The sequence below is a fragment of the Triturus cristatus genome, chromosome 7 (assembly GCF_964204655.1).
Source record: "Triturus cristatus chromosome 7, aTriCri1.1, whole genome shotgun sequence".
In the NCBI taxonomy this organism is placed as follows: domain Eukaryota; kingdom Metazoa; phylum Chordata; class Amphibia; order Caudata; family Salamandridae; genus Triturus; species Triturus cristatus.
In genome coordinates this window covers 429,177,155-429,189,990 of record NC_140590.1, presented here as the reverse complement: position 1 = coordinate 429,189,990, position 12,836 = coordinate 429,177,155, and the positions used below count along the sequence as shown (strand labels likewise).

The following is a 12,836-nucleotide window of genomic DNA, read 5'->3' as shown; positions in this document are numbered from 1 at the left end:
GTTTTTTTCCATGCAACACCCATAGATATTGATGCAACTTCTCAGGAGAGGCATAACTAGGAGAACTATCTTTATTTTGCCTCGGTTTTCCTCTTTCTATGTGTGCTGCATGTGGCATCCTGCAGCACACACATAAAGAGGAAAATGCCTCAGGGGATTGATATTGTGCAGGAAAGTGCTTCTTCCTACACAAAAACAATCCTGCTTACAACACAGGCACCCTTGCACCATGGTGCAAGAGTATCTGCGTTGGCGCTAGGCAGCAAATTGTGCACCAGTGCTGGGAAAAGGCAGGAATACACCTTATTGTGTGAAACACGGTGCATTCCTGCCCTTTCCCTGCATAACTTCTGCATAAATATGCCACTTCTTTTCTAAACTGCCTATTGAGTAGCAGAAACTGGTACTTGAAGCAGTTTGTTACACATATGGCACTGTAAAAAACTGCAAATAAATAAATAGCCTACTAACTTTAGAAAGAAGCATTCTTCCTATTCAAAACACGAGTCATACCTTTCCCTATGTTATCTCTAGTCCTTGGGAATGGAAAGTTTATGAAGCTGGAAATGAATGTGTCAAAGGGCCCCGCTGAAAACTTCACGGGACTCATTGAGCTGGTGCAGTACCTCAGATTTACAAGTGGCCAGGGATTTGGAAAGGGCTGCTAAACTGCACTCTCTCCACCTGCAGCACATTTATAATATCCTTCAGATATGCTGACTGAAAGACTGCTTCATTGTGCAGTAAATGATTCCATATGTCACCCACTGCATGAATGAATTCTGATGACTAAATATTTTGCAATAAAATGAATCCCAAATGGCTTCTTAAAGATAAACCGTGGTCCATGTGCAGAACGTGATATTAGAACAGGACTGCCCTTTCATATAATAACAAAGTGAGACTATGTTTGGCATCCAATGCAAGCAAATGTTTACATTTCCCATAAAGACTGTTACCATCTGCAGTTTTATAGTATCAAGGAACAAAACATGCTAGAAGTTGAATATGTTTGCGCTTTAGAAGTTCAGACCTTTTCCAATATTATTGTTTTACTAAGTTCACAGTATCCTCAAACAAAAAAATCAAGCTCAAAGAAGTTGATTTTTTTGCGAAAAAGAACAATCATATTTTCAACACACATGCTGATAGAGAATAGTCAGTATCCTCTTTCTTGTCACCGTTCTAACTGAGGAGCCTCCAGGGGATTACAAAAAAGATCACCCCCATAATTCCTTTTATTGGGGGATGAACATCAAATTCACTTGTCACAAAATGCATGTTTTATTCACGTCCCTGTTGCTAAACATAGGCTCGTAGGTGTACTCTATGGTTTGGCCCATGGTCCTTGAAGATGCTGACCAGACTTCATGAACACAAGGGAAGGTGAGCTGTGCTTGGGGTGGCTTCATGTAAGTATAGGTTGGCAGTAAGTGATCTTGAGTCAAGTTTGATATTCCTGTTGGTGTTCCTACGGTTGGACTACAGCATCAATTATACCGTGCATTTTTAAAATGCATTGTCTGTGGCTGTAGGTTAAAGAAGTTGTTACTGGATTTAGTTTTGTACAGCGCCTGCTATCAAGTACACTGAAGCATCTGAAAGTACATTTAAAGAGTGATAGAGTTCGAATTGATATCCCTGGGGTCTTCATCACTTTTTAATACATGGAAATACGTGTGATTGTGTTTTACAGGGAAGAGCTGTGGGCTGCTCCCGAGAATGCACAAAGTAGCACTCCTGTAGACCATACCGCTGCATTTCAACTGGATGAAAATCAAGTGCCTGCAGCAGAACACAGACAAGATGAAAGTACTGATCTTCAGCAACAGCAGCAACACATGGAACGACTCCTGGTGGCCATCAGACCTAGGATCCACACCCACTGCTTCCGACCACAGCAGAATCCTTGGAATCATTTTTGACAACAAGCTCACCATGAAATCACTGAACTTGCCACGTAAGATCTTCAAATTGTTACCCCTACACACAAGAGCACTGTGGCACAGGCCCTCATCACTAGCTGACTGGACATTCGGCAATGCCCTCTACGTAGTAATCACCGTACACCTCCTACAGAGACTTCAGACCATACAGAATGCTGCAGTCAGACTCATCCTCAGCCTTTCCTGATGAACCCACATCACACACAACATCAGGCAACTCCACTGGCTCTCCATACAGAAGAGATGGCAATTCAAGCTGCTGACCCACGCACATAAGACTTTACACAACAAAGGACCCGCCTACATTAACCACCGCCTGAACATCCACCAGCTGACAAGAAGACTACTACGCTACGCCTTCCTTTCACTTGCCCATACTCTCTGCATCTACTGAAGCAGAAGTGGAGGACGCTCCTTATCCTACATCGCAACAAAGACCTGGAACGGCCACCACATGCAACTCCAGACCATCACCTCACTTCCGGAATTCCGAATGGCCCTCAAGACCGGACTATTCGTATAAGCTTCCTGGTCCTGCCATGCCTGGATACCCTATCAGGTGAATAGTTGAGGTTTATAAATCCTGATTAATTGAAACCACAACTTTATCTGAGTCTGTGGGAGTATGATACATGCCATTCTGAAAAGTAAGGAGATTGAGCCCAACCACCATGCATATGCCATTATTTGGAAGAGATAACCCCATTCAACCTGATTGAAGGCTTTCTCGGCATCCAGGGATACCCCAGTCCTCAAGATCATGTTGCCAAATTATGTGAGAGAGAGTATGGAGATGGTTAGAAGAGAAGCGTCCCGGCACAGAGCCACTTAAGAGAGGTGAATCAGAGATGTAATTACTTATTTCAAATGGTTTGCTAGAACTTTTGCTAAGATTTTAACATCAACGTTGATTAGTGATATTTGTCTATACCTACAGCAATCGAGAAGGTCTTTTCCCAGTTTTGGAATTACAGTTATCCGGGCTCTGAGAAAGTCATAGTTAAGATGGCCTCTGCCCAATGCTTCATTGAATACTGAAACTAGGCTGTGAACAGTCAGTGCCCTGGTCATTTTATAAATTTCCACCAGAAAGCCATCTTCCCCGGGCGCCTTGCCAGTGGCCACGTCGTCTATTGCTTTTCCAAATTCCTCCACAGTATTTCTACCTTCCAACTCCTGACATGGATCGTATATGAGTTTAGGCAGCCACAAATCTATAAAGAATGCATTTTCATCCAGCAGCTCTGTACAAAGAGTCTGAGGTGTAAAGGGATTCGTAGTTGCATTGAAATTCCATAGCTATGTCCGTAGGGTGCATTGAGCAGTTGAATAGCTGACCTACTCAGGGCTGAGATTAATCGAGATGATTCCAGCTGTTTGAGTAGGGAAGTTAACAGTTGGGCCACCTATTCCCCTCTCTCGTAATGCCGTTACCGGAGACAGAAGAGACAGGTTTCTGCTTCTGTCATGTAAAATGTGTTGAAGGCAAACCTGGTGGAATTAATATATCTTAGTGAGTCTTTGGAGGATGACTGGAAATAGGCAAAGGTAAGTGTTTTGATTCTGCTCTCTAGGTAGGGATGGGCCTGGGTGTGCTGCACGATAACAGGACAGAATCTCTCATCAGCAACCTCCTCACAGTAGCCTTCCTAGCTCAACAAAGTGTTTGGGTCGAAAGGACCGAGTCTTTATTATTCGACAGGAAACGATCTATTTGCGAGGAGATCCATTGTTTGGCCTGTGGGTCTTTGAAGTGGGAAAACCCATCTGCCATAAATCAAGGTGTAGGCAAATGTGTACGAGTTCATGGTTGGACACTCTGCATGGGCTAATAGAGGAGTAAGTCAGGTGTTGTAGGAAAGTGGATGAGAGCGGGAATTAGTCAATAATGGTCCTGATCTGGTGAGAGCAGGAAGTGAGCGTGTAGTGTCCGTCTTATAGGAGTAGGAGTCTCTTTGGCTTCTGGTGTGTGTGGTCATGAATGACATTCTGTAAGGCACTCAGAACCCTGTTGTGGTACAAATCAGGTCGACCTGATCTATCTAGGACTGGGTCACTCATGACATTCCTGTCTCCTGCTAGGATGACTTTTGTGGTGCCAAAGGATGTAAGCAATCTACTGATTTTGGATAAGAAGTCTGACTTGTCGCCCGTGGACGCATATACAGAGCCCACTATGATGTGTGTACCTTGAATCTTAAGTTTAGCGAAAATGTATCTCTCCTCTATATTGGACCATGTTTCTTGAAGGCTGTAGGGGAGGTTTTTGTGCAATGAGATAGCGACTCCGCATTTCCTCAGCATGCACAGGCCGCAGGTAGTGCCGGTGGAGGACGGGTCGTGCTACCATATCTAATGCGGCTTACCCCAGTCTCTTTTAAATTTACCACTTGCTCTGGGGATGAGGATTGTCTCCTGTAGAGTAGCAATGTTGGGCTTAGTATGGCCTAAAAGTGTAAGTATTTTATTCAGCTTAATGAAGTTTGTTAGCCTGTGGACATTAAGAGAGGTCAACATCAGTGGGTGAGTGGGATGGGATGACATATAGTGGTGTGAGAAGATAAGGTGCCTCAAAGTGAAGGGAGAACAAGGGGTAAGGAACTACAGTAGACACACTCTGCACACCGTAGCTGGTGTAACCTGTACCTCGGGGGGGGGGCAGGAGGGCCTCTCCCAGATAGAACGAGAAACAAACAGGGGGTTTTGAGGTAATAAATCAATGGGGAGGCAGTGTAAGGCGAGGGTAGGCAGTCCTACTATTATAGCGGTCTATGAATGGACCGCCGAAGAGGGGGTGCAAATAGAAAACTAAATAGGAGGCAACATGCAAATAATATTGATCAGGAACCAACAGGTGAACATCAGCATCAGCAAACTGCGTCTTGAGAACAGTCTCAGTCACTTCTAATGCATGGATCTCAATTTGTCTCGTTCTGCAGTGGAGCAGTCTGACAACTTTTGCATCATCGATTCCCAACAACAGCATTCATCTTGGTCTGTGGGGTTCACCGAGCCCTGCCGCTCAGACGTGGCCGGTGAAGTGGTGGGACGCCCCTGCGCCATATCCATATCAGCAATGCCAAAGTTGTCCAAAAAAGGATTCTAGAGACCCTGTGTCCTGATATTCCATTGTGTGGCCTTGAAGCAGGCTCAAGGAGGCCATATTTGATGCCTTTTTTCTGTAGCCTGTGGTGTAGGGCTAGAAATTGCTTGCGTTTAGCAGGTAGGCCCTGAGATGTCTGCAAAAAAAAAAAACAGGACCTGGCTCTTGTTATAACTGTATAGTTCATGTTTCTTCACTTCGAGAAGGATCTGTTATGCCTGTTGCTGGAGTATACAACAAGCTAAGATGTGCCCTGGATGGCTAGAGCAAACATCTCCATGAATGCGCACCTGGTGCGCTTGTTGAAATTCTTCCAGGGCTGGTATGAAGGTGGTGTGTAGCAGAGTAGGGGTTAGAGCAGAGAAAGCCATCATGTCCTCCCTACCGCTTGTTCGGTACCCCCAAAATTTGGGTATTCTCCCTTTGGTCCTTTATATCAATGGTCTTCTGGCGTAGCTGCCACAGTTCTCATTCGCAGTCCGGTTGACTGTCCAGGTGTGATTTCACGTCCTAGAGTCGCACCTCCATTGTTGTAAGCCGGGACTGGAAGTTGGAATGTCTCCCCGGAGCGTGTATAATTCTGTGGTCATCAAGGCGATTGCCTTGTTGACCCCAGGGATGGATCTTTTTATTTCTGTCCATTTCTTCAGGATCATCGCCAAGGCTGAGTCCACAATGTTTATGCTTGTAGTCATGGTGGGTGGTGGCGGTGTTATGGTTTAATGGTTGGAGAAAGCCTCTGCAAATGTGAGATGCCGCAAGTGCTTCGTTTTCCACATGGAGGGTAGGGAAAATGTGTGGATTTAGAGGGTGCAATGTAGATCACTGCAGGAAAGAGTTCGGGGGCCTCAGGCACATGCAGATATTGAAAGGGATGCCCAACAGAAAGTCCGAAGGGCAGTAATGTTGTGCAAATCCCAAAGCCATGTTCCAATGCTGGCAGCAGCCACCCTAGGGAGAATGTGAGGTGCAGGAGAGCATACGTTGGTAGTCTCAGAATCAAAACAATAGGATAAAGCAGCAGAGAAACAGAGAGGCAATAGAAGATGACACCAACTAGGGCTCACTGAGCTGAGCGGTGTGTCTATGTGTTTCCTAAATGGCAGCGGGCGTATAGCCCACTTACTTCAAGGGGAAGCATTGGTGATTCTGGTTTGGCGTGGCCAAGTCAGCATCCGGCCTCCAGGTGACCAGAGCCAGGGATGGACCACTACTTAGCAACACTCAGGGATACCCTCTTCGGTGGTGAGAGGGGAAAGGGCAGTGGCTTGTAGAGATGGTACAGGTCACATAGGGGTAGAAATTGGGCCTTGTGATAGTCCGCTCACCACCCGGCTTCCTTGGCACCATACGTCAGAGTCTTGCTTTCCAGGCAGAGGTCACTGTGCTATGGCAGAGAAGCAAGCATTCTGCGCAGGGGGGCAGCTGGGCCATTATGGTCCTTTGCGGGAGCTCATCAGTGGTCAAAAGGTGTCTTTGAAAGGTGCCTCAGGATCGCAGCCTACTAACTACCATCTCAGAGTGCAGAGACACCAACTTTGGGGTCCAAAAAAAGGGCTTGCAGCCTTCCGTTCTCAATAGCATCAGGGATGGATCACCATGCTCAATGGCGCCACGTTGAAGCCCCCTAATTTTTATTAAGGTCTCGCCTAGCAACGCAGCGCATGTGCTGCTCGCCTTGGCGAGATCTATTGTCGTCTACTTGGTTGCCGAAGGGGGACAGGAGATGTGCACTTGCCCGGACAGCCGATGTGCACGATCGCGGCATCTCTATCAGCTTGCCTCCAGACAGCAGATGGGCACGTGCATGGCGTCACTTCACTTTCGAGCACTCCCACCGCGCGCTTTCACTTTTGCGCGCTCGAGCTCACAGCGTCTCTATCAGCTTGCCCCTGACAGCAGAAGGACACGCGCACGGTGTCTCTTCACTTTCACTTAGCACGATCCAAATCCGTATGTTGTAAGTCCATATGATGTACTTTGATGTTTAAAACGATTCTGGGGAGCGATGAGGAAGGGTAACACTGAAAGGGTTCAATACCAGTTACAAGGGTGCTTGCTTTCTAGTATTACGTTTTGTTGTTTCCTAATAGTTATATGTATCTTTATGCTTATTTCGCTCTGCCGCCATTTCTTACACTGGGCTTGTATTGTTGCATTTGCATTTGTTTATTTATTTAATTACTTTGGAGCGCGGTCTGGCCACGCTTGGTTTATGCGTGTGTTTTCCGAAACAAAGCTGTGGGCTGTGATGAGGCAATCAGGGAAGTTGGGCTTGCGCTCCCAGTGTGTAATACCTGCCGAGGTCTTGTCCCTCAATAACACCAGCTGTGCAGTGATGCAGCAGAGGAACTCAGTGTTTTTTTCTGGTTAGTGGTGGGTGGCGGGATTGTTGTATGAGTGGGAGAGCACGTTGCGCTCACCCGGTCACCTTTCCTGCCAACCGAGAGTTGGTGGCGGTGGTGTAGGGGTGCCTCCACGAGCAGGGAGGATAGGATCAGGACAGTTCAGGATTTAGCACGATCAAAATAAGAACTGCTAGTCCGTATGATGTACTTTTATGTTTAAAACGATTCTGGGGAGCGATGAGGAAGGGTGGCACTGGACGGGTTTGATACCAATTGCATGGGTGCTTGCTTTCCAGTATAACGTTTTGTTGTTTCTTAATGGTTATTTGTATCTTTATGCTTATTTCTCTCCACAGCCATTTCTTCCACCAGGCTTGTATTGACCCCTAACTCTCTGTGAGTGTGTCTGTGCGTCTGTCTGATGGTGTGTGTCTAGATCTGTGAGTCTGTGTGTGTGTGCATGTATGATTGTATGTGCGTGCTGTGTGGATCAGTGTGTTGGATGGTGTGTCTGGATCTATGAGTCTGTGTGTATGTGAGTCTGTGTGCCTGTGAGTCTGTGTGTGTTTGTTCCTGCATACGCGTCTATGCTTGTGTTTGCCCGTGGTCAAGTGTGTAAGTCTTTGAGTACGAGTCTGTATGTGTATGTTTGTGTTTGTATGTTTTGACATGTGCATAAGTGCTTGTATATCTTTGTATTTCTTGGTGTATAAATGTGTACAAATAAGTACATATGTAGTTGTTTGTATATAGGATGTGTCTGTAAGTTGGTAGGTGGTGTATTTTTGCTAGTGCATGTATGTGTATGCGTCGGTGTGCCAATGCAGACCTGTGTCTTTATGCCTTATGCGTCTGGCTGTATGTCTCTATATTTGTTTATACTTGCGTATGCAGCTATTTCTTCGTGTGTCCATGGTTGTGTGTCAATGTGTATGTGTTTAGGCATGTGCCTGTGTATTGGTACAACTTTGTGTAAATTGATGCTTGTCCGCATGTGCCTGTAAATCTGCTTTCACAACAGTAAGTTACAGGTGTGTGGGTATATGTGTGTGCATGTTGTCATTTTCTGTATTTGTGGGCTTCCATTCCATGTGTACTTTTGTGCTTGTGTCTGTTGTGCCTCGAGTTGCTTGTCTGTCTATGTATAAAAGTATATCTGTTTACTCTTGTGTAGGTGGCAGTGCCTATGCGTGTGTGTACACCTGTGTGTATTTCTGTGTGTGTTTGTGTATGTGGTCATGTGTCTTTGTGTATGGAATGTCTATGTAGATGTATTGGCGAGATCTATTGTCGTCGACTTGGTTGCCGAAGGAGGACAGGAGATGTGCACTTGCCCGGACAGCCGATATGCACGCAACCCAATGCAATAGGTTTCGCATTTACGCGGGTTTAAGCTATTGGCATTATAAATGACAATGCCTTGTACATATGTTTTTAAACAAAAAACATAAATAAAATGCATTGTCATCACAATGCCAATAGCTCAAACTCGCTTACATGCGAGACCAATTGCATTGCAAATGCTTGTATACTACAGTGTTGGCAGTGGTGACTCTGCAGCCTTGAGTGAGGTCACTAGCCCTCAAAAATACAGTTGTTATTAGTACATCTAAAATTGATCTTGGAACATTTGTGAAGCGGTCAGAGGGATGGTGAGGAAAACAATGTAATTGTCCATGCTCTCAAATCAGCACCAGAAAAAACAAATGCATTTTATAGTACTGCATTCTAGTAAGCACATTCAGTCAGTATGAGAAATAATTGTAAATGTTAATATGATTTTTAACACAATTGACGATCTTTGCAAAATGACATGTAAGAAATCCAAATATCAAATAACTATTTTAGATAACCATTAATCGATTATATCATTCAATATGTAATATTCCTTATGAGAAAATTACCTACGTTTTAATAACGTCTTCCAATCCCATCTTCGGTTTTTCAATTCCATTGTAGTTAATACAATTCATATTGATGGCTTTTGTTGATTGCTGTGCTTCTGGTTCCTTCACAATTATGCAAATGCTATTTTCCTGTTCTGGGTTGCAAATTAGCTGGGAATGATAAGACAACATGAACCTTACTCCATCTGAATAGGACACGTTATACATCATATTGCATTGAATTTGAAAAAATAGGTCTCCACGCCCAAAAACAGTTACTGATCTGTGGAGGTCTGATGTTCTCCTCTGCACTGTGGGGGTTACAACTGCTCAACTGACATGCCTTCTACAATCTGTTGTACCTGCCGGGATATATGTTTGCCCTTTTAGCAGTAACGTCTATTTATTTTGCATATTGTGCAATGTTTCTCTGCTAGAAATGTGTCGGCTCGCTGCCCATAGAAACACAGCTAAGTACCCTACCTGGCAGAAAACTAGCAGATGGACGTTTAATGAGGTAAGACAATGGAATATGCTGACATTTCACGACTAGACACAAGAAAAACGACATGAGTTGCACAAGCTCATTGATGTATGTGTGCCTTTATAATTAAATGAACATTTATAGTAAATAGCTATAAGGGAGGAGAAACGTTTCTTTCCAATGAACGTGATGTGATGGGCATTTGTAAAGAGCATTATGGCAATATAACTTAGCGCTAACAGTGTTAAGCACACTCTTCTCTACATGAATCTTTAAAATGTTTTATTGTTCAGTAAAGAACCCTTACTTTCAGCATTTGTGGTCTTGATAATATCCCAAGCCAAGAAGTTGGGTTAATGCTGGGAATATGGAGGTGGAGGAGGGGGTGGGACGATTAGTGTAAAGACGCAATACAGATGGTTTTGAAGGTAGTCTCATATTTAGCGTTTTATTTTTTCACATCACAATGAGAAGACAACTGGTGTTGTGCCTAGAGAGCTTGTTTTTGTGTAGTGCTTCAATTATATCGTTTTGCTGATACAAATGCTGCATTACCCACTTTTTATTTAGCACTCAATTTACCAACATCCGGTCACCACAGTTGTGGAAAACCAGCATTTAATACACCAAGGGGCAGATTTACAAACATTTTGCATTGAGTTTGCATCACAAAAACAAGACAGACCTGTGGAAAATGTTTTTTTATTAATTTACTTTCCAGCGCAAAACTTGTGTTGCATTTTAAAGTTGCCTGAAAGTAATGCAAAGCAGTACGGAGTGCAGCTTTGCTTTACTCTGCGTTAAAAGGGCGTTCCTTGGGTGAGACATGGGCGTTCCCATGCAACTACACATGTTTCTTGATGAAAAACACTACCTACTTACAACAGTAGACAGGATTTTGCGCCAAAAAATAACTCTGCTTTGAAGCAGGCATTAAAAGTAGAAACGTTTTCATTCCTCCTAACGCTTCCCTCTTTGCATGTGTGCCGTACTGTACAGCACACATCCAATGGCTTAAATTTAGTCTAAGCATAGTATTTTGTACTGGAAGGATATCCTTCCAGTACAAAACCTATGCTAGACTCACGCAGACACCCTTGTACTATGGTGCTTGGTATGTGCGTGGCGCTCAGCAGCCTATTTTCAGCCGGCGCTAGGGAGAGGGGAGCAGAGCGACATCTCTGTAAATATACCTTATAAACGCAAGTATGCCTCTGACACCATTAATCGCACTTTTTCTTTTCTCAGCAATCCTATTTATTGACTGCGAGTTTCAATTCAATTTCTACTTTTTACACTTACTTTGGACAGAGAAAACACTTCTTCATTTTGACAAATACATGTCCTTTACATAAAACGTGTAGAATTTTTATACACTTTTTCAAAATTGTTACACATAACTTTATAACGTATCATACATACACAAATTGAGTACTTTAAACAAATGAGGGAATTCTTACACTACAGTACAAAAATATCTGATTGGTTAAGCTGTAGGGACCCTGACTCATCTGGTCCTCAACATGAACTGCTTTTTGTGGTCCTAAGCAGGGTCAGAGAATATTTTTCTAAATATTTTTCGGGGAGAGCGATAGATGGATTATTATTTCTGCTCTATGGGAAACACGAGTGCCTTGAGTTTGTTCCAAAAATGATCTGAATCGCTGCTTGTTTATTGCCAACGCGTTTCGACCTTTGATGTGTTGGACCTGTATCTTAACAGTAAGGTCTTCGTCGGGGCTTATCAAAAATTCTGGTGGGGCATCTTTCGCCTGTAAGAATAACAGTATACCTAGTTTTAGTGTGCGCTCATTTTGTTTCTTCGTGAAAATTAAATAAAGATTTAAAATAAACTTACGTACCACGTTTCTAATGGTTTACGGGACTGTCATCTTCTTTTTATCTATAAAGGATAATGAGTTTATTAAAGCAAAGGTTCCCTGATGTTATTATGGCTTATGCGCTCGTACTGGACTTAATGCACCTGAATTTTGTCTACCTACCCGCTCTGTGGTTCGAGGGGTGGAGATGTTTCTGCGCGTTCGATTCAGGTCCTGTTTGTGACTGCTTATTTCTCTGTGAATTTAAACAAAAACATGTAATGTTTCTAAGGGATAGCAAGTTTTGTACTTCTTTACTTTTTTGTTGTTTGTCTTCCGTGCTGGTTTTTGTGTGTGTTCGCAGATAGAGACCGCCACCTGATTGTTCTTAGAACCACTTGTGTTCGAATTTTGGTAAATCAGTGTGTCACTTTGTTAGTAGGACTTTGTGAAGGTATCAGGCATTCCTTGCTCGTTATAGTGTTAGCGGTTGTGAATTTCCCTCTATTTATGACACCAATATATGTTTGTTAAATGAAAGTAATTGCGTAATAATTCTTCATACCTTGCTGATTCTGAAGCTGTTTATTCGAGCTTTCTTCCTCTCTGTGTTCGCTCTGTCTGCGTCCACAGTGTTTGGAAATTTCCTCCGTTTGTGTGTGGTGTTCGATTGGTGCATTTGTTTTTTTGGCGTGGCTGCGTCCAACGTCATTTCCGGAACGTTGCCATGGGAGCGTTTGTTGTTGGTAGGGCTGATATCTTCCATTGGCGTATAACGTTCTTTTCTATTGCCGTGCTTTGTTTATGTTACATCGTAATTTGCTTTCATCTGTAGGTTATTGAAATCGATACTGTTTTACATTCTTTTACGTGTTTAGCTTAATTCATTTGCATTGGTTGAGGCATTACATCATTAGTGTCCCGTTCTGTTCGCGTTGCCATGGAGATGGTTTTTTGTTTGTGTCTTTGAGGGAACATCTTTCATAGCTTGTAATGGATACTGACTCGGTCCCTGTGTTGCACGTAGCGTGCAGGCGTCTGCACGTTTTTGCGTGAACCTTGCCTAACCTGTGGCTCGCAGTAATGTTACAGGTTTGTCTGCAGATTCACACTATTGTCGTGTTGGTGAACAGTAAAGTTTTTTTTGGCTTATTGAAGAAACGTGACGTGTCACGTTATCCTGAATAATCAGTATCAGTGGGAGAGGACTCTTGTGGAGCCCTTTATCTATACAATGTGTGATAATTCT

The 12,836-nt window shown here is 43.6% G+C and overlaps 1 protein-coding gene across 2 annotated transcripts in view; it reads right to left on the bottom strand.

The window, feature by feature from the left end:
• The window catches only part of LOC146809872 (myosin heavy chain, skeletal muscle-like), an 880,636-nt gene that overhangs the window by 499,459 nt on the left and 368,341 nt on the right, over positions 1-12,836 (bottom strand). For both annotated transcript variants that reach the window (XM_085616724.1, XM_085616725.1), the window contains one exon: positions 9,306-9,454. In XM_085616724.1, the coding sequence (XP_085472850.1) occupies positions 9,306-9,454 (149 nt within the window). The remainder of the gene's footprint in view (positions 1-9,305; positions 9,455-12,836) is intronic.